This window comes from Marmota flaviventris, chromosome 6 (genome assembly GCF_047511675.1).
Source record: "Marmota flaviventris isolate mMarFla1 chromosome 6, mMarFla1.hap1, whole genome shotgun sequence".
NCBI classification, from domain to species: Eukaryota; Metazoa; Chordata; class Mammalia; order Rodentia; family Sciuridae; genus Marmota; species Marmota flaviventris.
In genome coordinates this window covers 110,555,504-110,582,175 of record NC_092503.1, presented here as the reverse complement: position 1 = coordinate 110,582,175, position 26,672 = coordinate 110,555,504, and the positions used below count along the sequence as shown (strand labels likewise).

Below are 26,672 nucleotides of genomic sequence, written 5' to 3'. Positions count from 1 at the left end.
CCTTGAGTCCCCGGTCCCCAGCTCGAGGCCCCGCCCCGTGGCCCCGCCCCCAATGACGCACGGCGCCTAGTGCGTGGGGATTCCCGCTGCCCTGGCCACTACCCGGCTTGCCCCGCGGCAAGATGGCGGCTTGAATGCAGCGGGCAGCGGCGGAAAGTTTGTTGTGGGATTAGACTAGTCGGGCCCGGGAGGCTAGAGTTGAAGCGGGATAACGCAGGACCCCAGCATGGAGTAGTGACAGAAAAGGGACTAAATCCGGGCTGGGGAAGAGGAGATGGAATGGAGGAAGATTGGAGGTGGAGGAAAAAAAGGAGATGGGGCGGATGGGAGGGGGGCCTAGAATCCAGAGGCAGCCCTAAGGGAGGGGTTTGGGGCGGAGGAGCCAGAAATACGTGTGGTTCAGGTCATGGGGAACAGAGTCAAGAACTGGAAGATAATTTCTTAATCGAGCATAAAGAAGCCTGGAGCATGGGCTCGAGGCCTGACTGTACCAGGCCAGTGGGAGGGGAAAGATTTCTTCCTAGTAAAGGGGGAATAGTGCAGAAGGGTGGAAGAGAGTTCTTGAGAATGCTGGACAGTTTGCTAAGGAGGGAACTAAAGTCAGTCGAATGACCTTTTCCAGGCTTAGATCAGCCTTTCCACAGCTCCTGTAGCAGCATCTGCCCCAATTTCAGCTGAAGACTGAGGGTCCCCAGGGACTGGAAGAAATCACAGTGCCTGCTTGGAAAGAAGAAGAGGTAGGGACTTGCCCCAGCCCAATCCCAGAGCGGGTAAGGTGTCCTCCAGTGATAGTTTCTGGCTGATACACTCTCTGGGAGAGGATCCATGGGCTTGGAGTTATGCTGGGAATCATTTAATCTGAGAGGGTTGCTCTTCTATAGAGATTGTTCTTTGTGTGTGGTCCCTAAGTTAGTGTTTTGCTTAGATCACAGGTTGCCTTTTGAGAGTTGGTGTAGACTTGAGCCTGAGTGCCTTCATCTGTGCGAGGAAATCTGGACAAGGACCTAAAGAACAAGCTGAAAGTATTGTAACACATCCCTGTCACAAGCAGTTTCCTACACGAGCAGTTTCTTCTTCTGTTTTCCCATAATACCTTAAATTTGACGTTCTGCCTGGAAATGATTTGTGGGTAACAGATGGTGGGGAGCAACTGATGTTGTTCACTGACCATTTAGGTACCTGCTGTTGCCAGGTCCTGAATTCATTCTTTTTTTTTTTAAACCAGGGATTGAACCCAGGGACACTTAACTACTGAGCCATGTCCCCAGTCCTTTTTTTTTGTATTTTATTTAGAGACAGGATCTTACTGAGTTGCTTAGGGCCTTGTTGCTAAGTTGCTGAGGCTGGCTTTGAACTCGTGATCCTCCTACTGCAGCCTCCTGAGCTGCTAGGGTTACAGGTATGCCCCACCATGCCAGGCCTGAATTCATTCTTGCTACATGTTACTTTTGCACTTGTGGTAAGAAGGGGTTATTTGTATTCCTTGGGAAGTGGATTGGTGGGAGTGTTGTTAGAGATGAGGGAAAGGCAGTTTGGAAGTAGGGAAAAGAAACCCAGATGAGCTTATGGTAAGGGGTCAAACTGCACTGTGTCAAGTTCTGGGAATTTTATCACCTTGGTCTCTATCCCGAAATGCCTTGAGGTTTGCTTTACAGGTGGACTAGTGAAGTAAAGGAAGGAACGGATTGTGGAGCTTGCCCTTTCTAGTAGTTTTCCTTTTCTTTGTATTATCTCCATCAAATTAAAAAAAAAAAAAAAGGAAAAGAAAAGAAAAAAATTCAGTTTTACTAGCTGAAATAAACATGACCTGAGAGATACAGGATTTGGTGTTGGAGATTGGTGCCCTATAGTTATCTCACGGCGTGGGCTTTTTAGTGGAGCCTGCTTCAGGACCAGCTTCTGCTTCACAATTGGTCTGGTTTGATCTAGAACTCCTCACTAACCATCTCTTGCTCTCTGCACAGCCCACTCTCCACCAAAGTTTTATTCAGAACACCACAAATCGCAATTACTAAGCCAACTTCAAAACCTTTAGGTATATGCAGAACTGATGATGGTTACTTGCACTTCCACTTCTAAAAAACTGAGAACCTTCTTTTTATGAAGGCAATTGTAGATGCCTCCTTGGAAATTGTTATCAGCTGGAACAGTGTGGTGAAGATTTAAAGAGAACTGTCTCTAGAACCAGAGTGTGCAGTTCAAATTCTAATAGCAATTTTTAGCTATATATCCTTTATTAATTGCATAGTTCTCTGTGCTTCAGATTCTCACTGATCAATGTGGAGGGTAAGAGTACCTACCTCATTGGTCATTGTGAGCATTAAACAAGTGAATGCATTAGTGTATCAGTGCCTGATACTTTATGAGCATTAATTGTTATGATAGTCAGAACTAAATCCTAATTTTTACTTCATGGTTGAACCTGCTGTCTCTGTGGAGGATCTGTACTAGTTTGGGCTGCTAACCTGATGTTAGAGAGATGAGGCACAGCTTTTGGATAGTATAGATTTTTTTTTTTTTTTTTTTGTGTGTGTGTAGTGAGAATATTCTTTTTTTTTTTTTTTAGAATTTTAATATTTATTTTTTAATTATCGGCGGACACAACATCTTTGTTTGTACTTGGTGCTGAGGATCGAACCCGGGCCGCACGCATGCCAGGCGAGCGCACTACCGCTTGAGCCACATCCCCAGCCCCGAGAATATTCTTATTAAGTTATTTAAAGTGATGTTAAAATGACAGTGACTTCCTGTTTGAAACTATGAGGCTGTGGAATTGTTTTTTGTAGCTGAGCGATAATAATGGTGCTTATCAAGCACATTCTGTGTGTCTGGCACTGTTGTGAACACTTTACATGTCTTAACAAATTTTTATAAATCATAGAAGTGGATACTGTTATCTCTGTCTTACAGATGAGAAAATGGAGGCACAGAGTAGTTAAGGAATTTGCTCAAGGTTACCCAGTTAATGAGTGGCAGAGCTGAGATTTGAACCCAGGCAATTTGGCTGTAGCAATTGAACTATTTATTTATTTATTTTGATTGGTATGATATTATCTTTTTTTTTTTTTGGTACAGGGAATTGAACCTTGGACCCAGGGGGCACTTAACCATTGAGATATATCCAAGGCCTTTTTTTTTTTTTTGAATCAGGGTCTCACTGAGTTGCTGAGGCTGGCTTTGAATTTTTTTTTTTTTTTTTAAGAGAGAGAGAGAGAGAGAATTTTTTAATATTTATTTTTTAGTTTTCAGCGGACACAACATCTTTGTTTGTATGTGGTGCTGAGGATCGAACCCAGGCCACACGCGCATGCCAGGCGAGCGTGCTACCGCTTGAGCCACATCCCCAGCCCCTGGCTTTGAATTTTTAATCCTCCTGCCTCATCCTCCAGAGTTGCTGGGATTACAGGAGTGCCCAGCAGTGCCAGGCTACTTTTTTTTTTTTTTGAGATGGGGTCTTGCTATGATGCCGAGCTAGCCAATAACTCTTGGGTTAAACATCCTCCTACTGGGACTATGGGCAACCTGCTTAGTGAAGTTGACTTTTAAGTATGCCTAATGCCAATTTGTATTTTTTTGTTTTTGTTTTTGTTTCATTATATCCTGGTTCCTCTTTGACTGTATTGATGGTTAGATGTATAACTATATTATAGTGAAATTTTTTTTTGGTTAATTTAAAATTTTGTGGGGGGAAAGTCCAAGTTCTTCATCACAGCCATCTTGTTCTCAGAAATAATAACTGGTGCAGGGACAGTGGCTCTGCTGTGTTAGCAAAATCTGGGCTCTCTGTTCATGATTCAACTTGGTGACTGCCCTTTGGAAAACCTTGGGCTGGGTTGAGCGAACAGACTCAAATCCACTCTAAATTGCCTTTAAGGAGGCCGGGTGGGGGTGTCTGTGATAAGATAGATGTGAACATAGGCTTATTTTTGACTGATTACTGATAAGAGCAGTTCTATAATATTAAATTCATAGACAGTCTGGATATAGTCTTTCTTTTAAAAATAGCAAATAGCAACCTACACAGGAGAAAAAAAGGAGGCATTTTAAACAGCTTCCTCCATTCAGCATAAGGTGAAATGGAAAACAGATGTGCTTCTGCTGAAGCCTATGTTGTCTGATAATGGCCCTGGTTGTGCTCAAGTCTCTTTCCCTTTAGCAAGGCGGAGGCTGCATGCAAACTGGGGGCAGAGGTGTGCCAGGGTTTGATTGACTGGTTTTCATTTGCCCTGTATTTAAGACCGGTTCTTCTGAGTCATGTTCTGTCTACTTAACATGCCCTCAGGCCCATCTTTTTCTTCAATAAATGACTTTCTACCCTGCTATCAGAGTAGGCATGTTTCTGGTTGTCCTAACCTGATTTCAAGGGAGTTGGGGGCCCAGGACTTTGGGATTTCCCTGGGAACTCTGGCCCAGCCTTCTAGTAAATTTTTCTATTTGTTGTGGTATCTTGTTGGTCTTGCTCCCTTTCTCTGTTAACTTAGAAACCATGCATCCCAGAATAATGTCCTGCAGTCAGCATACTGAAATGTGTTATCTTCCTAGAGTATAACTGTGTGTTTTAGTAGATGTCTTCAGACTTTCTGGACTCAGGTCACATTTTAGCAAATAATTGAATTACAGGATGGGGACTGATGGATTTTGAGCCACTTGTCCCCTTATACCATTTTTGTTTTTGCGTAAATCAATTTCTTCTCATAGTGCCCCTCATTCAGGCATTATCTTTGAATCTGATTCCTTCACTTCTTCCTTGGAACTGTATTTGAAGTGCCAAGGATCTCTGCAGCTGAGCCTTCATTTCTTACATGGATCCATCCTCTTAACAGCTCTCTAAACTTTGCTTGTTATTTCTAGTTTCTGGGCCCTTGCACACACAGGTGCTACTGTCTGCATTTCCTGACCTCTAATCTCTGTTAACCTTCCTTTTTTTGTCCTTTAGGTCTCAGTTTAAAATGTGTCTTCCTGTTATGGTTCCGATATGAGGTGTCCCCCCAAATCTCTTGTTAATGCAGGAATATTCAGAGGTAAGATGTTTGAATTGTGAGAACTGTAACCTAATCAGCCCATCCTAGTTTGAATGGGCTGTCTGGGTGATAACTGTAGGCAGATGGGAATGGCTGGCAAAGGTGGGTTACTGGAGGGGTGCCCTGGAAGGGTACATCTGTCCTATGGCCCCTTCCCCTCTCCCTGCTTCTTTGCTGCCATGAGAGAAACAACTTCCCTCTGCTCTGCCCTTCCCCTGTGATGTGCTGCCTCCTCTTGGGCCCAGAGCAATGGAGTCAGACATCTGGGGACTGAGGCTTCTGAAATTGTGAGCCCCAAATAAAATTTCCCCCCTCTTAAGTAGTTCTTTTAAGGTCAGGAACAATTTTGGTCAGCAACACAAAAGCTGACTAAAACATTTTCTTTAGTACCCAACCTACCTTTAAGGCTCCTCTTCTGTACTTGCTTCTAATACTGCTATATCTTATTTGCCTGTTTACTTGTCTGACTCTCACAAGACTGTAAGTGCCCTTAGACAGTGACTGTGTCTCATTTACTACTGTATTTCTAGCATTTAGGATGATGCTGGGCATTTAATAGGTACTTTATAATATTGTAGTACATGCAGAATGATTGAAACGTGGTGGGCATTCTTTTCCCCCTCCAATCTGTCTTTCATGCTGCTGTCAAAATTACTTTCCTGGCTGGGCGCAGTGGCAAATGCCTGTAATCCCAGCAGCTCAGGAGTCTGAGGCAGGAGGATAGCAAAATCAAAGCCAGCCTCTGCAATGGTGAGGGGCTAAGCAACTCAGTGAGACCCTGTCTCTAAATAAAATACAAGATAGGGCTGGGGATATGGCTCAGTGGCCCTGAATTCAATTCCTGGTACAACCTCCCCTCCCGTTCCCCTCCCCCCCAAAAAAACCCTTTCCTATTAAAAATTCTTGGCTTTTCCTTCTGAAGATAAGCCGTATTCTCCCTTGAATGTATATCTACTTTCTAAATAAACTTCTGTACCTCTGAAAAAACAAAACAAAAAACCCTCTTTCCTTAGAAATACTGTGGGTTCTCCCTTATTTAAGTTAAAGTCCATATTCTTGATGTTGGCATGCAAAAGGCTCTTTACATTCTGGCCCAAGAGCAGTCCTTTAATCTGAGGTGTTGCCACTCCACCTCATCTGTTCTGTGCTTCAGGGCCCCTAAATTTCTCACTGCTCTCCAACTTATTATGGCCATCATTTATTTTATTCCTCTTTGCCTGTGTACCTTGCTTTGTCCATAATCCTTCTGTCTCAAACTGCTCATCTGCTAAGACCCAGCTCCTTTGCCTCCTCCAGTGAGAAGCCTTCCTTGTTTTCCTTTCCTTGACTCCCAGCAGCACTTGGTTTGAACTCTGTTCTGGCACTTAACATATTGAGTCCTAAGTTCTCTGTTCACTTTGTTTTTCACTTGGCTAACCTCCTGTGGAGTAGCAACTCTCCTGATCCTGGGTAGGGGAGTTGGTGCAGGAGGTGCTATGAGCAGTGTGATAGTCTGATTTGGAGCTGAGCAGACCTGGTTGAATTCCTAGTGGGTACAAGTAAGGCTGGTAGATGTGTGTTCATAATGTAAATAAGACTGAGTAGACCGAAAGCTGCATGCAGTGGATGACTGGATGGAGTGTTTCGGACCATGTTCCTTGATATTTTATGGATTGAAAAGTATTAGGTGACACTCATGGAACACATGCAGGCATTGAGGAAGCCAGGCTTCTTGGCCCCAACTTTCTTATGGCTTTGATGGTCTTCTTGTGTCATGAATAGGCTTAACTCGGATTCTCCACAAGAATAGGATTTGTAACTGAGAGTCACAATCCATTTTTTTCCTTTTAGTTTCTAGTGTAGTTGATTGGGCTAGTCCTCAGGGCAGCAGTCCCCAACAAATAACAAAGGAATTTGTTTGCAGAGGTTTAGACTTCTTAAGTATCTTCTTTTCCCAGCCCTTACCACGTTGCCCAGGTTGGCCTTGAATTTTAGATCCTCCTGCCTCAGCCTCTCTCCTAGCTGGGATTATAAAGGCATGTGCCACTGTATCTACTAGACCTCTTATTTGTATAATTAATGCCAGGTAGTACTCCAGTATGAGCTTGCAGTGAGATGAGGAAGATATGTGAGTCCTCTACAGGGCTGCTTTCTAGTTTGGTCCTTAAACTCCTGCCCCAGCTGGGTGCATCTCTGTGATCACAGAGCACTTACCTCATTGTAGTGTAAATCTGTCTCTGAAGCTGCTGCTGCTGCTGCTGCTACTTTTTTTTTTTTTTTTTTTAATATTTTTTTAGTTGTAGTTGGACTCAATATCTTTATTTTATTTATTTATATTTTTATGTGGTGCTGAGATAGAATCCAACGCTTCGTATCGCTGATCGAAGGCTGAGCATTGAGGTCCTAGTGCCGAGCTATCCTGTGTGACCCAGCCCATCCTCCTGGGTGAGATTAAAGTGTACAGGATCTCCCTGGCAAAGCCTTTTGAGGTCAGGAAGGAAGGTCTTGCATAAACAAAAGGTGATAGTGTTAACAATATTGTTACTAATTATTTTCTAGCATTGAATTCATGTGGTTAAATGATCTGCCAGGTGCTTGGATTCAACTCTCTTTCCTTCTAGCCTTTTTATTTTCTAATAAAAGGCTCCTGTGCCAGCAGGAAGGAGTTAAAAGAGGAGGTAGTTTTTCTTCCTTAATTAACATCTCCTAAAAGTCTTGCTGGCCTCCTCTGTTATTCTTTAAGGCCTTTCAGTGCCAAGGCAACCTGCTGAGTTGTATGGATAGTCCCAACTAGGTGTGCTCACTGCTTGGGGGGGATGGGGCTGCTTGTGGGGGGGACGGGGATAACTACAACTTTTATCAATGCCCAGTTGAATCAAAAGGATGAAACCAATAGCTAAAAGTGAAGTGAAGAAATTTCCCCTGGGCTCTACCCTTTGTCTCTCAGTGTGGGAGTATGCATTGCATAGTGGCATAGCTTTGCTGATAGGTCTTGGTGGGAGTGATAAATTGCATTGTTTGTTAAGCAGACCTGAGAGGAGGTTGGATCAGCCAGCCTGACTGGATTGTGTTGTGTGCATTTAGGCCTCAGAAGGACTGGATCTCATTAGCTAAGGCATTGTGGCACACACCTGTAATCCCAGCAACTCAGGAGACTGGCAGGAGGATCATAAGTTCAAGGCTAACCTCTACAATTTAGTCTCAAAATAAAAATTAAAAAGGACTGGGAATGTCGCTCAGTGGTAAAGCACCCCTGGATTCAATCCCCAGTACCAATAAAATAAAATAAATAGAAGGACCAAGTTTCTCTTGGACTGGCTCTGAGCACTAGAAAGGGACAGCATTGTTGGTTACTATCTTAGAAGTACCACCGGTCTACTAGATGACAGTAAAATCTGTAAAGGACGTGGCCCCCTCTTTGTGAGAAATTTCTGTGCTCTTCCAGTGAACTGGATCAGGGAACTTGGCACTATCTCCTGAGAAGGGAGGGTCTTCCTCCTGGGAAGTCAGAGTAGACCTCCCAAGCCCTAGTATTCCACTCAGCTAATTAGTAGGATGGAACTCTGAGCTAATATTTGAGTTTCTGAGCACTGGTCTCTGTACCATCTCAGTCTGCCTGATGGGGAATTCAACCTTAAAACTTTTGAGGGTCTTGCAAATGAGGGCAGAATTGGCCAGTGGCTGACTCATGCCTGTGCCAGCAGAGTGCATACTAACTGACTGGACAGGTCAGTTTTCTGTGCTTTGCAGTGGAATTAAAGACAGGACAGGATTCTGTCCCAGTCCTGCCCTTGTTTTGGGCAAGCTACTTGTTTTCTCTGAACCTGAAATGGGAGAAATCCAGCTGTTCTGTAAGAATCAATAGAAATACAGTGGAAGTGACACTGTTTCCAGAATGGTAAAATGTAGTATAGATGGAGGAGTTTTGTCTGTCTAGGGACTGTTGCTTTTCATCATAAACACAATAAATATCTCTTGTAGAAAAATACCAATCCTACAGAAAAATAAACAAAATTAAAAAATAAGACCCTCCCTTTAGTTCCCACTGCTCCTAATCCCCTTCCCTAATGATAGGGAACCAGTATTCATCATTTATCACTGAGAAGTTTCTAGTCATTTTTGTATTCTTCTAGATATTCCTCAGCACTTATCACCTTTAAAAACAAATACACCCCAGTACTAATGCATCCTGTTCTTCCACTGCTCTGTTCTCTTAAGTTGCCCAGGAGTAGATTAGACCCTGTGGGAGCCTCTGGGTAGCCTGGTAGAGTGTCCTCCCTAGCATAGGGGGTCTTCTAGGGCTGGCTCCCTTTTACTGTTTCAGTGTAGCAAGAGGCCCTGACTTCTAAAACTGAATTATCCAGGTTACTTGCTGCATCTACCATTTGAAATCAAACCTTGTCTGACTGGTGTTTTTTTAGAGTTCTTAGATCTTTTCAGAGTGAGGGTTTTGAAGGTCGCCTATCAGTAGATGGGTTTTCTTTTTTTAATAATCAACTTGCCCTCCTCTTTCTTCACTTCTTTTTTTTTTTTAATATTTACTTATTTTAGTTCTCGGCGGACACAACATCTTTGTTTGTATGTGGTGCTGAGGATCGAACCCGGGCCGCACGCATGCCAGGCGAGCGCGCTACCGCTTGAGCCACATCCCCAGCCCGTCAGTAGATGGGTTTTCTAATGAGTCTAGGAAAATGGTCAGGGCCTATAGAAGAGTTGTGTCTATCCTATAGATGGTTGTCTCTTGTCTAAGTAACACCTTGGTCATTTTGGGCTCTGGGACTATAGTTAAACATATACAGGGATCCCACTTGGTGGGTGCCGGGTTTCTGTTCTTGCGACTAAAAGGCTCAGGGATCACTCTAGTTAAACTGGGCTAACTGGGCTGCACGAAATAACCACACAAGAGACACAAATACCTTTTTCTTTGGGGTTGCTGTGACGGCTCCTCTGACCTTAAGGGTCTGCAGAAAGAGAGAGAGCACGCGAGAGCACGCTGACCCCTTTTATTGAGGAGAAGCTATTCAAATGAGGCAAGGGATCAGGTTTCAGGGGCTGAGTCTATCTTCATGATGTCCACTGTCAGCAGGTTGACTGACACCTGGGTAGGCCACACCCAGGGGCACAGTAAGAGGAGGGGACACACACAAGGCACTTCCATGGAAGATTCTATCCTAAACAGGGCAAGGGGTTATATTACAAATGAACAGGTGAGCATAGCTTCACCCATGGGGCTGTAGCAAGACACACCCATTTCTGTGACTGAGTGCCTCAGCACCCAGCTGGGGAGTGTAACTCAGTCACCCGTAAGGTTGGCCTCCCACAGGTGGGCAGTTGAAGAGCCTATTAGAGGATTTTCCTGCCTTCATGAATCTTGACCCTGGGCTTGGGAGAAGGACAGGCCCATGCATGGGGTTGGGGTGGTAACTAGTCTTCCCTTTTCACCAGCGTCATCACAGAGCCTACAGGGTTTCCTAGAATAGGGAAGAGAACCCCTTTCCTGGCTTTCCTTGTGTTTGCAGGAATGTGTGCTGTACATTTCCTGTCCTGTTGCCCCAGAGGACATATCCTGTAGGACTCCACTGCTGTGGAGGCATTTGCCTTGCGTTTTCTAAACTGGGATGTGTGTCACTTTCTTCCTGGTGCCTCTGGAATCTTAAGGAAAGAGTTGCTACTGTTCTCCAGCTTGCTGTGTTGGGCAGACTAGCCACCCTCTGCATTACTCCTTCTGAGAGGGGAGAATAGCCCCTATTGGAGTCTGGGGAGCCTGGCAGTAGCCTTCATCTTGCTCTGCAGGATGGTTGCCTGGGAAGTGCCATCCCCCTGGCCCTCTCAGAAACTGTTAAGTGGCAGTGTGCCACCCCTTCCTTTGACTGACCCTGCTCTAGGCTGGGTCACACACTACTCCATTGTGCTGTGCTTTCCCATATAGCTCTTGTCACAGCCTCTGGTCCTCAGCTGGTTCTCTCCTAGCCCCTTCCCTCAGAGCCTGTGGGAGGTAGTGGGATGCACTGTGCTGGCACAGGCATGAGACGGGTGGCAGCTGCAGCTGTGGGGGCTTTGTTCTTATGACCCAGTATTCAGAGTCCTAGTGCAGCCTGGCATCAGCGACTAGGGAATAGAGAGACTGGGAACTGTGTTCTCTTCCATAACAGATGTCTTCTCTTTCTATTTTTTATTTTTAAAAATTTGGGGGTGCTCTACCACTGAGCTCCGTCCTAGCCGTTGTTATTTTTTATTTTGTGGCAGGGTCACTTGGTATGTTGCTGAGGCTGGCCTCCAACTTGTGTTCCTTCTGTCTCTGCCTCCTGAATTGCTGGTATTACAGGAGTGCACCACAGTGCCTGGCTTTTTTCTTTCTTTTGAACAATCAGAAGCTTGTTGCCTGGCTCAGCGAGCTGGACTCCCTGGTTTACCTGGCTTCCTTTCTGGGTGGCACAAAGCTCTGAAGGGTCAGGTAGTGAATCCAGAGGTGGTTCTGCAGTACACTGGAGAGTGCTGTGTGCACCTGCGGGCATCCCACAGCTTGGCCCTTCCTTTGCTCTCTCTTTGCAGCTCCGGAGTTGGGCTGCTCACAAACCAAGCTGTCTGTTTATATGGAGTGCCTGGAGGGCGTCTGCCATGAGTCTGTCACTAACAGCAATAACCAGGAGAGCTGGCTGGTTGGGGAGAAGACACTAACCCTGTGAGTCTAACCCTGGCCAGCTAACCCACCCTGGGGTATCACTAGCAGTGTCTCTCCTCCATTCTTTCCCCAACCTAACTGCCTCCTCTCCTTAGCTTATTTGGTGTCATCTCCCAATCTCCCAGCTGTGGGTGGGGATGTGCCCCCTTTCATGGCCAGGACAGTGAGCTGTCCTGTATATATCACCTGCCCATCTGCCAGCCTGCTGCTGGACTCTTCAGCACCCCTTTCCCACTCCCCTCAGTACTGTGCTCCTCGGTTCTCTTTCAAAACAGAATTGGATGGAATTTCCATTCAGTCTATGCTTTTAGCACCGCAGAGTTTGAGGTATCCCCTGGTTACCATGCTGCTTCTGCTGCTCATGCATCATGTACAGCTGAAGCTAGATGGAACGATATTTTTCTTTAGACCAAGCATTTCCTCCTTTTGTCAAGAGCAGAAGGTTGGAGAGTGTCTCCATTACTCTCATAGTAGGATAAGAAGTTAGGATCAACTGCCAGGTTCTCTTCTGGGTGGAGAGGTTGAGTAGAATGTTGCCGGGGCACTGGGAATGTCCCTGGGCAGAAAATAAAAGCTACTTTAACTGAAAGCTGGAACCCAGAACCAGGTACCTGTCTGAGATATAACTCCCATTGGCGACTGTCACTCTGGGAGGTGGAGCTGGTAGAGTTGGGGCCCCTGCCTACTTCCACATTTGGAACTTCAGGTGGACTTTAGCCGAGAAGTGCTGAGAAGGGCGCCTCAGCCAGAGAGGCAAGACTTGGCTTTGGACTCCACATTGTGCCCAGAAAAGGTCCTGGCCTCAGTGGGAGATTGGTGAGTGCTGACTGGCATAGAGAGGCTTCCACCCTTGGGAGCCTTTCTTCCTCCAGGCTTGAGAGGGAAAGAGGATTCTGGAGATATCGGGAAGGCCAGCTGCGTGGTGCTTTCTGCTGATCTGTACAGCTCTTTAGAAAGACTGTTTCTAGGCTCTGGAGGCAGTGTAGTGCTGGGCAGGCTGGCCAGGGGAGCTGGAGACTCTCAGGCCCCTGAGATGGACTCTGTTCCTGTTGGGCTGGGAGGGAGAAGGCAGGGACCTGACTAATAGCTTGGGGTGGTTGTGTATAAATGGAAGGGGTGCAGGGAATTTTTTTTTTTAGCAAGCTGGAGGGATTTTGGGCCTACCTGTGATCAGGAAAGCAGAAAAGACCTGGAGTTGTACCTTCTTTGAATTATGAAAAGAGCTTTAGTGATTCTAGTGGGGCCTGGTTTAGGGACATTCATACAGAAAAGGCATTGAGAATAATGTCAGCTGCTGGCTGTGAACTCAGGGACTTTTTGGTTCTCCCTTTATTGTGGGGAGCTTGGACCATCATCAAGCCTTTAACTGTTTTGTTCCTATTAAGTGTGTGCTTAGCTGAGGGTCAGGTAGATAGACTAGAGGTGTTTGCTCAGGTGGGGAGCCAGATGAGCTTTCACAGTTCACTAGCACTAGTGCTGAATCCTCAGGATTATTCTCGGGGCAGAATGATTACTGTCCTTTGGCTTTCAAAACCTTGTCAGTCTGTTCACTTTAGAGTAGGCAGAGAGCCAGGAAAGGACTGCAGGCAGCTGGTCCCAAGAGGGTGAGGTTGTACTTGCCCAGAGGGGTGGTAGGCATAGTTGTTGGAGGAGCAGAAGAGCTGGTCTGGGCACAGACTGGCATCTTCCATCCTACTCATCTAACCTGAGCAGAACCTCTGCCCAGGCCCCACCCCATGAACTGTTGGCTGCCTGCCTGCCACGTGCCCAGGATTGCTGAGGGCTTTGCTCATGTATCTTAGGAACAGCTGCAGGCCGGAAACTGGGGGCTGGTGGCAAGTGGGAGGGGCACCAGGGGGAGACTGGAGATGGCTGAACCCAGCTTTCCTAGGATCAGCTTGCCATGCTGGGGGAACTGTTCTGCCTCTTATACAGGCAGTCAGGGTGGAGAGGGACTATATTGTGGCACAGGATGGTGGCAATCTTCATAAGCAATCCACAGACCACTGTTGGGTCACTTGATCACAGGGCTGGCCCTTGCAAGATGGTGGTTTGTTTTTTGGACTTCAGTTGGAGGCAGAGCTTGAATTTCAGAGGCTCAAGAAGCAGCCAGGCTTTTGTGGGAAGGGTTATCCTACCCCACAAAGGTGTGCACCTCCCACTCCACATCAAAGCTTAAGACTCAGAGCAGTTCCTGAGTTGGCCCCATTCTCTGTGTGATTGGACTAGTTGTGTTTTAGTGTTTGATGAGGGGATTTTGGAAGGGCTTATGTGGTTTATTTATCTCTTGCTGGTTTGGAGGGAATAGGCAACACACAGCATACCCAGCAAGTTCTGCAATGAGGCTGCTTTTCCTTTCATTTCAAAAGCAGTAGTAATTACTAGCCTACGTTGTACCTTATTTGAATTATGAAGAAGAGTTCTAGTGATTTTTGAAGAAGAGTTCTAGTGATTTTCCCTGAGTCAGAAGATTGGGTTCATTGACCCTTTGCTTGCTTGAATTATTGATATCTGTGAGCAGAAAGGCTTATCAGTAGATTCAGAAATGCTCTGAGCCCAGATAAACTGTTGGGGCATAATATCTTAAAGGAGGGGCTGGTGACGTGGGTAGTAGGGAGCCAGTCGGTCCCTGTGGGGCAGCTGATCCTGGGTCAGTGGAGTTATGCAGTGTGGTAGTGCAGAGATGTTCTGGGGGAGCTGGAGATGTTTGAAGAGGGAAGGTTGAAAATCTAAAAAGCCACATCCATTGTGGATTTGTTCCTGTCTCCCTCTCCTGGGCCACTGTAGAGGTGGCCTCTGAGACCTCAGTGGGCAGACTGCAGCCGCATACTCAGACCTCCTTCCTCTCCTGTACTTTGCTAGGCCTTGGGCAGATCCCAGAAAGGACCGCAGAGGGAGTGGGAGAGCATCCATGTGCCTCTTGTGCTTGAACCTTTTTCCTGTTGCCTCCTGAGAGGATGTTTGCTGGGAGGAGTAGTAAGGATAGGGGTTTGGAAAGAATCAGGATTCTGAGAGGTTTTTCTCTTATCCCACTCCAACTCCAGCGGTAGCCATCTCTGGCTGCAATGGAAGCCCCAGTCATATGCACATATCCACAGAAGGGGGCAGGTGTGAATCCCGTCTGGCTAGATGAAGCTTGGCACACTTTTTTGTCCTTTGAGTAAAGAACACTGCTCAGCCAGCTTCTGGTACAGATTATGCCTTCCATCTATCTCTGTACTCTGCTCAGCTGTTCAGTGGGTTCAGAGTGCAGGTTCCTGTGCATGCTGAGTCCCATTTCTAATGAAAGTCGACTTTGTTCTCTGAAGGCAACTAATCGTGCCCCATGGGCTGTAATCAGGGAAAAGGTATTTAATACGGGGCAGGCGGCAACAGGCGGCAGATTGCAACATGGCAATTAGGAAGCTATCACCCCCACCCCTTGCCCTGGCCCCAGCAGATATGAGATACTCTCTCCTTCCGAACTGATTTTTGAGTTAAGTGAAAAATGAGTGCCATGAAGCAGAGGAAGGAGGTGGAGCTGAGGAAGGGTGGAGTAGGGGTGGTGAGGGACTAGGAGAGCCCCTTTTCGGCTCACTTCACCTTCAGGGGATGGGGAGGGGTGGCTGCTACCCTGGGTGTCTCCATCAACAGTGCTGGCAGGTCGATCTGAAGGTGCCCCAAGCCAGATCCAGTCACCCAGGGTTCCCACCTGGAAAGGCCTCAGCCCTTCTCTGAGGGCACAGCTATTATAATAGAGACCCAGCACAACTTGGTAACCTCACATCCTGGGTCATCTGCCCCAATTCCCTGAGACTCAGGTGAGTTGGATGGGCATGGGAGAGGGACGCTTCCCTATTTATTGCCAGACCTTCTAGAAGACCGTTTTTTTTTTTTTTTTTTTGGTGGCACCCTGGAGCCCCACTCAGCACCTAGAGGCCAAGAGGCCCCAGAAGCTACATTTGGCTGCAGCTTGCTTGTCCCAGCCCGTGGCCCATTCTTAGTTTGTCCTGCTGCTTTCCCTGGAGACCTCAGCACAGGATTGGGAGTCCTCCTCAGGCTGAAATACTCCAGAGCAACCTGGGAAACTTTTGGATGAAGGAGATGTGGCTAGTGGAGTCTTCCTGGTGGTACTATTCCAATGCCACCAGTTCATCCCTTTTGTCTTTTCTCATCTTGGGGAAACCTGGTTTCCAGCTGTTTCTCACTCTTCCTTGGGTCTGTTCTTCAGTCTAGAAGAGTGGGCTGCCTGGCCCTTTGTGTTCCTTTTCTGTGCCGGAATTATGAGCCTCTTGTTGACTGGATCTGAGGCACTTAGCAGATTTTAGGAGTTAGAGCTAGGGCCTGGTGTCCCAACATGCCCTGGTATTTATGGACAGGGGGCAGGGAGTGGCACAGATCTCCCTGGTGGACTTGGGTTGGAGAATACTGCAGGTGCCCCAGTATATTGTCTTTCCCATGAGCATTACTTTCTGCTTCCTTGGTTAGGAGTGTTCCCCATCCTGTGACTGTGGCATGTTTGATGAGAGTAGGCCCTGGCTAGGAGAAAACAACCTCTCACCACACCCTGCACCCCCAGACTCCCTGTCTGCATTTACTGCCCATCTCACTGCCAGCTGTACCCACACTGTTCTCTATTCAGCAAGCTAGATGTTCCTAGCTAGAGAAGCCATAGAAATAAATGTGTGCTTAGCTGGGAGGAGGATCTTAAGGTCTGAGGTGGGATGAACTATATTATGTGTGGGGCCTGCAGTGAGGCAGCTCTGCCTGCAGGTAAGGTTATCAGGTACCTGGGCATATCCATGTCCTCCCTGCCCCCACTCCCACTCCACCATTCACACAAGTGTTCTGGTACCTAGAGGATAGCGTGAGCCTTGGCAGGAATAAGGATAGGAAAGTAAAGAAGAGGCTGAGAATAGAGAAAGGAGGAGCATGTCAGGTGAAAGGGGCACCTTAGCTGACCAAGGAGGAAAGGGGGAAGAATGTAGCGACCTAGTTCCTCTGGAAAGGAGGGAGATATAGAGACTAACTTCTGGGAGCCTTCCACTGGGTTTCTTTTTCTTTTTTAATTTTTAAAATACATATTTTTTTTTAGTTGTTGATGGATCTTTGTTTTATTCATTTATTTATAAGTAGTGCTGAGAATCGAACCCCGGGCCTCACACTTGCTAGGCAAGTGCTGTACCACTGAGCTGTAATCCCAGCCCTACTACATTGGGTTTATTTCTTTCTTTTCTAAATATTTATTCTTAAGTTTTAGGTGGACACAGTATCTTTATTTTACATTTATGTGGTACTGAGGATCGAACCCAGTGCCTTGTGCATGCTAGGCAAGCACTCTACCAATGAGCCACAACCCCAGCTCCACTACCTTGGGTTTCTATAAGCTCTCAACTGCCTGTCTTATTCTTGTGTCCCTGGCCCTTTCGTTTTCCAACTCGGTATGCACATCCACACATATATCCACTGAGTATCAGGGTCCAGGTATTCAGGCTGCTTTGGTACTTTGTGGGCTTCTCCTCAGGCCATGGGAGCCCAAACTCCAGGGCTTCTGGAGGGGCAGCCTCAGGGCACATGTGGCAGTGACTTGTTTGCTCCCCCACACTCCAGGAATGTACTGTCCTTTCAGGCCCGCCTGGATTCCTGTGTAGGGAGTCAGCCCAACAGAGCATGCTGCCTATACCCTGTGGGGACACGTTTTTGCCTCTCATAAGAGGGGTGGAGGCTGGTGGCTCGTGCCTGTGCTGCCACACCCCAGCTCCCCCCAAAACCCCAGACCAGGGACCAGACAGAAGAGAGACTACTGCTTTCCCGCCCTCCCTGCCCCCACCCCATTCTTCCTGCCCCAGGCCCTGTTGGAGTCCTGGCCAGGACATGTCCTGACAGTAGGAACACATGCTTTAGCCTGCAAGGCTTCCCTCTGCCCCCAGCTCTGTTTAGGTTGATGGGGGTGGGAAGAGATTGTTTTTTATGCCCAGAAGGCCACCTAAGGTTACTACCTCCATGGATCACTGTGGTGGCTGCTGCCCCCATGCTGTAGCCTAGTTTATTACAGATGGGAGCCAGGAAGGGCACTGGGTAGATCTTGGAACCACAAAACCTGGAGGGGACCTCACAGGTCACTTTGTGGAGCCACATCGGCGTAGATGCAGAGCAGGTTTATACATTGAGGAAGGGAGTTAGCCAGAGATCCACAGTGTGCCAGAGTAGCTCTGAGCCTGGAACTAGAGGTCTCAGCTTCCCTGCTGGGGTTTTCTGTAGCAGTGTTTCTCAACCTGAGCACTGCCGACCCTTGCTGTTGATAATGCTTTGTTGGGGTGTCCTGTGCATTGTGGGATGATTAGCAGCATCCCTGACCTCCACCCACTAGGTGCCAGTAGTACACACCTCCATCAGTTTTAATTTTTTAGTTGGACACAATATCTTTATTTTATTTGTTTATTTTTATGTGGTGCTGAGGAGCCTTGCACGTGCTAGGTGAGCGCTCTACCACTGAGCCACAACCCCAGCCCTCCAGATTTTGACAACCAAAAGTGTCTCCAGATATTTGCCAGATGTCCTCAGGGGAAGAAGGTGAGCAAAATTGTCTAAATTACTGCCTTTCAGATTTTATTTCTTGGACCTACCTTTCCTCATTGCCAAGTCTGTTGACCACCATTACACAGAAGTGATCTTTAGGTTCATTGTGAAATAGTTCAGGAACTCCCTTTCCAGCATCTTCTCTGCCCATCTTGTATCTCTGCTAGGCTTTTTCATTGTGTTATCGATTGTAACCTATGTTCCCTAAATCTCTTGTTTCCAGACTCTGAGAGGCCTGGGAGATGAATAGGACAGCTGCAAGGTGGGGATAGGGACAGGACAGAACCCATCCTATTCCAGAGTCAGGCACATGGTAGGCTGGGACCATGAAGTTGTGTGAAGAGAGATGTCTTGTCTGGAGAAAGGAGGGAACCCAGTGTCTCGGTCATCATCTGCCTCTACCACTTCTCCCTCAAGACCACTGTTTGATGTCCTTGCCTGGCTTTCCCTGGGGCCTTCTAAGTCCTGAACTGGGCAAGCAGGCCTGTGGCACTGACAGATAGGCGCTGACACCTGGTTTCCACTTTCTTCCCTTCTCTGGTTTCAGGAGCTCTTGGCTAGAGGAAGTGGAGGGGTTGTGGGATGCAGAGAACCGAGGGCTAACTCTTGGACAGCAGAACGGAGAGAGCTGCTGACGAACAGACGGTATGTTCCTGACGAGGCCTGTGTCCCTCACTTGGATCTCTTCTAGGGGAGCTGGTAGGTGAGGGGGCAGGCAGGTAGGCAGGTGTCCTGTCTTGGTGGAAGCTGGTGAAAAGAGAGTGGAAAGGCCAGAAGGGCTTGGCCTTCAGTGGCAGTGGCCAGGGAGCTCTCTCAAGCCTGGAGATCTCCACCAAGGAGCCTGGGTTGAGTGAACATCTTCAAACCCTGTGTTTGCTTACAATGTTTTAAAAAGTAAGCATTTTTTTTTTTTTTTTAGAGAATTTTTTTTAATGTTTTTTTTTAGTTTTTCGGCGGACACCACATCTTTTTTTGAATGTGGTGCTGAGGATCGAACCCGGGCCGCACTCATGCCAGGCGAGCACGCTATCGCTTGAGCCACATCCCCAGCCCCAAAAGTAAGCATTTTTTTTGAAGTTATTTTTTTAATATACATTTATTTATTTATTTTTGTGTGGTGCTAAGAATCGAACCCAGGGCCTTGCACTTGCTGGGTGAGTGCTCTACTGCTGAGGCACAACCCCAACCCTAAAAAGTAAGCATTTACTGAGCATTTCTTAACAGGTGGGCACTGTTCTTAGTGCCTTAGATAATCTCTACAGCAACCCTGTGAAATTGGTGCTGCTCAGAGCCGCCCCAGTATAGAGTTGAGGAAACATTTAAACAGAGAGTAGTTTTCCCTCTGCAGCCCCTTCCACTTTCAAGGGAAAGCAGTTGACTGTTCTTGAGTTCCTACCCCACTCTTACAGCAAGGTCCACTTGTTCTGGTGTCCAGGATTTGGGCCCTGCCTTTCCTGCCTGTCTGTTCCCTATGGGACCCAGTCCCCATCCCCCAGCACTGCCCTGACTTATGGGGACCAACACATCAAAGTCCAGCCCTTCTAATGACCCCAACAATGGCCCAGGCCTATGTTGGCACCAATATATGTCCCCTTTGATCATTATTTTTTCCTCTCAATCCAAAGACCTCTTAACCACATTTTTGAACCTTTTCCTTCCTGACTTCTCCTCAGAAAGTGGAGGAGCCCACACCTCCCAGAATGACCAGTGCAGCCCCTGCCAAGAAACCCTACCGTAAGGCACCGCCGGAGCATCGGGAGCTGCGGCTGGAAATTCCTGGGTCCCGACTGGAACAGGAGGTCAGTAAGATTGGTACCTGAGTCCTGGCTGGCAAGAGCAGGTCCCTGAGGCTGGGTGTCCGGCTGACTTCTGTCTGAGCTACTGGTTTCCCGAGTTGGGCTGAGCATGTGGCAGTGCTGATTATACAGGCCTAGGGTTTCCTAGTGCAGCAGTCCTCATATGGGAAATGCAGCCTTATGGGGGACTATAGTCCATATGCCAGGGAACCCCAGAGCCATCAGAGCTTAGCAAGAGTGTTCCCATACAGTATTATTCTCCTTGCGAGAGGCAGCCCACCAGACTCTCTAGCCCTCTAGTGGAGAAGAGCCATTCAACCAGAGCACCTGCTCTTTATTGTCACCAGGAATTCTGGCCCCTCCTCTAGCTTTATTTTGTTTGGCTCATGTGTTAAACATATACTTCTTTCCAGGAACTGTGTTAGGTCTAGACTCTGCTCTTGGAAGGCATATAGTTAACAGCATACTCCAGGTTAGCTCTCCTCCCTTGTTAAGCCTCCTGAGAGGATGAGGCAAGTGTTGTGGTGGTTAACTGTCCTTGCTGCCCTGCCTCCATAGCACATGGAACATGTTTAAAGGACTTGAAATTCAACAGACGCTGAGCATCGGTATATATGCTGCACATGTACATGGTGCACATGGCCCACCAGTGTACAAAATGCCATTGCTTTTCCCTTTCAGTTCAGGGAGTATTAGATAAAAATGCCAGCTATTATTCTAGGTGCCACCTGGTGGGCATCCCCCAGTCTTATAAGTTGAGGGAAATAAGGCTTAGTGAAGTTAAGGTTATATAACCAGTATGCAGTGGAACAGAGTCAAATTCAGGTGTCATTGGCTCCAAAGTCCATGATCTGAGCCACCCACCTCATTTTCTTGCCTCTAACTACAGTTCTGTTGGAGTTAGGTTCATTTGGAGTAGGCCCTTCACATTTCCTTCCTGCTGTACATAGCCTTTGCCTGCTGTGCTATATAGTTGCCCGAGCTCTGACTCTTGAGCCATTGGGGTTTGGGGAAGATGGTACAGGTTAAAAACATCCTCTCATTTAGGATTAGCCCAAAGGCTCTCCTTCACCCATGCATTTATTCTTCCTGAGCCTTCAAGGTCCTGATTTTGCCCTTATCTTCCCCACAGAGGACTGAGAAGACTTTGGTAAAACTCAGAATTCTTCTGTAGTTTGGCCTGATTTATTCATTTCTCTGGAAGGTCTCTGCCATGCTTATGTGGAGACAGGGCCCATGAAGAACCCAGTGGATAGCTGAGAGGTTCCCTCCTGGGGAGAGGTAGCATGGGTACCAGGATCCATTTGAAAAATTATTCTAGGATTAAGGGTGAAGGTTGGAAGGAGTTCTAGAGTCTTCTAGCTGGCACAGGAGAGAGTAATCTAGGCTTGTCTGGGCATTACTGGATTGCATTCATCTCTAGAAGGCCCTTAGCTCTCTTCTGTGAGAGTCTTTAGACTTTAGACATGGCCCTTTTCAGGGCTGTTTAGAGAGGGGACCATCTAGGAGGCCAATGGTCCAGAGCTGAGCCTCAAGCTTATGTTCTTTTTTGTTCAGGAGCCCCTGACTGATGCAGAGAGAATGAAGTGAGTATCTGCTGCCTGTGATACTGCCTGCCTTGACTGTCCTTCTTAGCTCCAGGTTAGGCTACTCATACAGTCAGACTTTCCTTGGATTAGGGGAGTAGAGGTAAATGGGGTGTTTTAGGAACTCTGGGATGTCGGTTGATGTTCTGGATATTTTTTCAGGAAAAGGGAGTTTTGTTGTGTGGGATTCCAGAGAACCTGGAATGAGGAGGTGGATGGGTCTAAGGGGCTGCTCTTGCCAAGCAGCCCCTCCCCAAGTCCTGTCCAGAGAGAACAGAATGATCTCTTGTGCCAGCTGCCCCCATATGGCCCTTTCTGATAGCCACACAAGAACTCTGGAGAGGAGGGCAGTGCTCGGCTGGATTTCCACAGGATTAATAATGGAGAAGCCTGATTGTGCAGTGAGGAAACTGGAGCTGGGGGGTTTGGTGGCTGGCTGGCTGGCTTAGGTGGTAACAAGAGACAGGTTGGGAGCTCTGCCCCATCCAATTCTGTCCTGTTTTCCTGGTTTTCTTCTGTAATAGTTGGAGGAGTGGAGTGTCCCCTCCTATCCCCTCTCCCTCCCTTACCATCCAACTCAGGTTCTGTTCTCAGGTCCAGCAGGCCTGTGGAACTTGCTGCCCTCAACTTGAGCTGAAGCTCTAGGAATCCCTCTGCTTTCAGTTGTCCGCCCCTCCTTTCAGTTGCCTGTCCCCATATCATCCCTTGCCTTCTTTCTTGAGCTCCACCCAAAACTCCAGGACTGGCTCTTCTCTCTCTGAGGCCCCTCTGTATCTTCCTGCATCCTAGGCTTTTGCAGCAAGAGAATGAAGAGCTTCGTCGGCGTCTGGCCTCTGCCACCAGACGCACTGAAGCCCTGGAGCGTGAGCTGGAAATTGGGCAAGACTGCCTGGAGCTGGAGCTAGGCCAGAGCCGCGAGGAGCTGGACAAGTTTAAGGACAAATTCCGCAGGTGTGATCCAGGGGCCAGAGGCAAATGAGCGTTTTTGTGTTCACAGGATGTTAGCTGGAAGAGGCCTCAGAGATGACCTGATTCTGATTAGAAAACTGATGTTCTGGGAGAGGTTCTAGGAAATTGATTTGCCCACGATCTAAGTGGAGGAGGAGCTGAGTAGGGCCTGAAAAATTCGATCTTGACCAGGTGTCTGCCTTGTATTCCTCTTCAGGCTGCAGAACAGTTATACGGCTTCCCAGCGGACCAACCAGGAGCTGGAGGACAAGTTGCATACACTGGTAACGTGTCTAGGAGGGTGATTTGGTTAGCACTGTGCTCACAGTGTAGCAGGGGGCCAGGACTTGCCAGGAAAATGCCATTCTGCCCTGGGATTTAGGAGGGATGGAAGTGGGGCAGTGGTGGGGAGGGAACCGCAGTGTGCTATGCACGTGGGGACTGTCTTAATGCTCACACTGTTTCTCTTCTCTCCTCGTCTCCCCCTCATGCTGCCACCGTTGCTGCTGCATTCTCCTCTCAGGCCTCTCTTAGCCACAGCTGGATTTTTGCAGTTGCGTCTGAGTTTGTGTGTTTTTTCCCTTACCCTGGCCTCCTTAGCCGAATTTTGGGATTGGGGGGTCCTGGCTATTTCACTCTACCCCACTAGGGCACCTACCTCTTGCCTCTCCCTATGTGAGGCTCATTTGGTAATCAGTGCCTCCCTCCTGGAAGAGGGCTGGGGCTTCTGCCCTTGGCTCTGGCAGATACTGATGTCACCATGGAATACTTCCTGGCTGCAGTGACAGTAGGCCCAGCTGTTTGATGGGAGGGGAGGCTATAGATCCAGTCCATGAACTGAAGATCAGAAGGCTACTTTTGAACCTGCAACTCCTTTCCTCCCCAATCATCTAATCTCACAGGCATCTCAGCTGTCACCCAGCCCCACTCCCTCTTCCTAGTCCTGTCCTGGAAATGCTGCACACAGGTGGCAGTTAGTCTCTGAGGTACCAACTGCCTTGACTAGTGCCTAGAGGCCCCCAAACTCCCTCAGTGAATGGACAGTTCTTACACTGCCTCTGTCCTGGGCCCACATGGCCCCACCAACAGCCACTCCAGAGAGCAGGAGAGAGGTGCCCAGTCTCCTTCTGTCTGTCCATCATTTGTCTGCTCTGTCTGCCGTGGCTGTCCTGGCACCTGTGGCCTCATATCTCTGGGCTGGGAGGTGGTGGAGGGGAGGAAGGGCCAGTGGGGTCTGGATTGGGTTTACCACAAGTCTGTGCCTCAGATTAAGAAGGCTGAGATGGATAGGAAGACACTCGACTGGGAGATCGTGGAGCTGACCAACAAGCTGCTGGATGCCAAGAACACCATCAACAAGCTAGAGGAGCTCAATGTACGTATACTGCACCTGCTCGGAGGGCCTTTCCTGACAGTGGTGGGGTCTGTCCTGGCTAGCCCTGCTCCCTGAGCAGGGCCAGGCTGGGATCTGAAGCACATCCGTGTCTGTAGGAACGGTACCGGCTGGACTGCAACCTGGCTGTGCAGCTCCTCAAGTGCAACAAGTCGCACTTCCGTAACCACAAGTTCGCCGATGTGAGTTGAGCATACCCCTTGCTTGACCGGTGCCATTCCAGCCTTTTTAGGACCCCTTACACTCAAGTTTCTGCACCTGTCTTCATCCTCCTTCATTTAGCTCCTCCTTTCTGTTTTGCCTACTTGCCTCCATGTTGCCCCTCAAGCCAGTCAGCCTTGCTGGTGTCCCCCATGTTATTGCTCATTGATAGTGCTGGGGCTAGCCCTGTTATTTTTATAATCAGAGACAAGAGACTCAGTTTGAGGACACTTTGCAGGAAAGAGGGGATGGCCAGAGGTATTGGCCATGAGTATTGAGAAAGGATTAGGCCCATATGATCCCATCACCTCAGGAGGCAAACTGTAGACCCAAGGGCCTCAGGTCCAAGGTCAATGCAGCCTGCAAAAATAGAGGTATTTGTAGGGGTACTGATCTGTAGATTCTCCAAACAGAAGTCTGATTTGGATAGAAGCCACTGCTGAGGTAGGGGAGATAGAAATTTGAGAGTACACAGGTCTCAGCAGTAGATCTGGATTCAAATTCTGGCTGTGTTAATCAAAAGTTTCAAGTTATTTTACACCGACTGAGCCTATTTATCTATGAAATGATGTTATTCAGCAGAAAGTAAACAGTACACAGTGGTACTATATGTGGTAGCCATTAGTTTTGCAGAGTCAAGCTGTTTTCAGTTGGAATCATTCACATCTCTCTTCCTTTTTCTGCTCCTTTATCCCAGCTGCCTTGTGAGCTACAGGACATGGTTCGGAAACATCTGCACAGTGGTCAAGAGGCTGCCAGCCCAGGCCCTGCTCCTAGCCTGGCACCAGGAGCTGTGGTGCCTACTTCAGTCATTGCCCGGGTGTTGGAGAAGCCAGAGTCTTTACTGCTCAATTCAGCACAGTCAGGCAGTACTGGGCACCCCTTGGCTGAGGATGTCTTTGTGCATGTGGACATGAGTGGGGGTGCTCCTGGTGACCCAGCTAGTCCTCCAGCCCCTGGCAGTCCCACCCTGCAACCCAATGGAGAATGCCATTCTCTGGGTACTACAGGAGGCTCCCCAGAGGAAGAGCTACCCTTGCCAGCCATCGAGAAGCTGAGTCCATACCCCACCCCATCTCCACCACACCCACTGTATCCTGGCCGCAAGGTAATAGAGTTCTCTGAAGATAAGGTTCGGATCCCTCGTAACAGTCCCCTGCCCAACTGCACTTATGCTACCCGCCAGGCCATCTCCCTGAGTCTGGTGGAGGAGGGGAGTGAACGGGCCCGCCCTAGCCCTCTACCCAGCAGCCCTGTCTCGGCCCAGGCCTCACCCCACCACCAACCCAACCCAGCACCCCCAACACTCAGCACCCCTGCCAGCTCAGCCAGCTCTGAAGAGGACCTGCTAGCCAGCTGGCAGCGTGCATTTGTGGACCGCACTCCACCACCTGCTGCTGTGGTCCAGCGCACAGCCTTTGGGCGCGATGCACTCCCTGAACTGCAGCGCCATTTTGCCCTTAACCCTGCTGACAGAGATGAGGTGGTTCCAGCACCTTCTTCCCTACCTGATGAGAGTGGGCTTTTGCTGCCAACAGAACCTGACTCTGGTTTTCCCAGGGAGGAGGAGGAAGAAGAGTTGAACCTGCCCATCAGCCCTGAAGAAGAGCGTCAGAGCCTGCTGCCTGGTGGTAGGGGGACAGAAGGGCCTGGCACTTACCATACTGAGGGCAGGGCCTGGCCTCTCACCAGCTCTAGCCGCCCACAGCGCAGTCCCAAGAGGATGGGGGTGCACCATCTTCACCGCAAAGACAGCCTGACCCAGGCCCAAGAGCAGGGCACCCTGCTCAGCTAGGCCCACTTGCTTTCCTGCTGATGTCGCACTGGGCCTGCAGAAGGCCTAGGCGCTTGAGCTCTTCCTTCCCACACCTGCACAGCTCTGTTCCCTGTGTGAAAGAGAGGCCACACTAGGCCTTTCAGCTGCATTGACACTGGCACCAGCTTGCCTCATTCATGATTTTTTTTTCCTTTTCTTGGAATGTTTATTTTCCAAAGGTAACATGCAATTGGGTCTCAAGTGCTGTCCTCCAGTCAACCAGCTCAAATTGGGCTGTTCTGGGGAGCCCAGGGGCTCGCTCATCAGTGTTCATCTTCCATCCTCCTTTTATATTCATGAGCTTTGGTTGTTTTGGGGGGTATTACTGGGGTTATTAACCTCTTAATTTCTGATTCTCACCAGTTTTTCTCTGCACAAGCTGCTGCCCTCAAGGGGCCTGGCTCAGCTGGGCCCAGGGATGAGGGAGCAACTGACTCAGGGCTCCCCTCAGATGTTTCCTCCCTCCCTCTGGAAGGGAGGGTGGGCTTTAGGGGCCTCAAAGTGGGTTCTGGGTTAGGCCTGGCCCCATTCTTAACCTTGGCTCTAGACTGTTACTCCCAATTTTGGGAAATTTCACATTGATGACTATTTTAAAAGCAAATAAAATTATTTTACTGGTATGGCCTTATTTTCCTTAATGACCTTTCCTCTCCCATTCTTCTCCCCATTCTTGAGTATTTTCATATTTTCAG

General features: G+C 48.3%; 1 protein-coding gene across 9 annotated transcripts; it reads left to right on the top strand.

The window, feature by feature from the left end:
* The first annotated feature begins 104 nt into the window (after positions 1 to 104).
* Tjap1 (tight junction associated protein 1) lies at positions 105 to 26,600 on the top strand. 9 transcript variants are annotated; one of them, XM_071613364.1, is made up of 14 exons: positions 105 to 156; positions 623 to 737; positions 4,937 to 5,021; positions 11,553 to 11,682; positions 18,121 to 18,234; positions 18,788 to 18,885; positions 19,187 to 19,298; positions 19,914 to 20,039; positions 21,594 to 21,622; positions 22,412 to 22,573; positions 22,788 to 22,854; positions 23,838 to 23,945; positions 24,062 to 24,145; positions 24,862 to 26,600. In XM_071613364.1, the coding sequence occupies exons 8-14, from the start codon at positions 19,941 to 19,943 to the stop codon at positions 25,957 to 25,959; spliced, it is 1,647 nt and encodes a 548-aa protein (XP_071469465.1). In that variant the 5' UTR covers positions 105 to 156; positions 623 to 737; positions 4,937 to 5,021; positions 11,553 to 11,682; positions 18,121 to 18,234; positions 18,788 to 18,885; positions 19,187 to 19,298; positions 19,914 to 19,940; the 3' UTR covers positions 25,960 to 26,600. The 9 variants fall into 9 exon arrangements, with proteins under 9 accessions (XP_071469465.1, XP_027806263.1, XP_027806259.1 ...); XM_027950462.2 differs by lacking the exon at positions 19,187 to 19,298 and adding an exon at positions 18,464 to 18,553; XM_027950458.2 differs by lacking the exon at positions 19,187 to 19,298.
* The last annotated feature ends 72 nt before the right edge of the window (positions 26,601 to 26,672 follow it).

Excerpts from the sequence above, each read along its gene's own strand:
- Tjap1 (XM_027950463.2), top strand. The coding sequence starts at position 19,941 with ATGACCAGTGCAGCCCCTGCCAAGAAACCCTACCGTAAGGCACCGCCG. Across the intron at positions 21,623-22,411 it reads ACTGATGCAGAGAGAATGAA|GCTTTTGCAGCAAGAGAATG; the intron begins GTGAGTATCTGC and ends CCTGCATCCTAG. Across the intron at positions 24,146-24,861 it reads GTAACCACAAGTTCGCCGAT|CTGCCTTGTGAGCTACAGGA; the intron begins GTGAGTTGAGCA and ends CCTTTATCCCAG.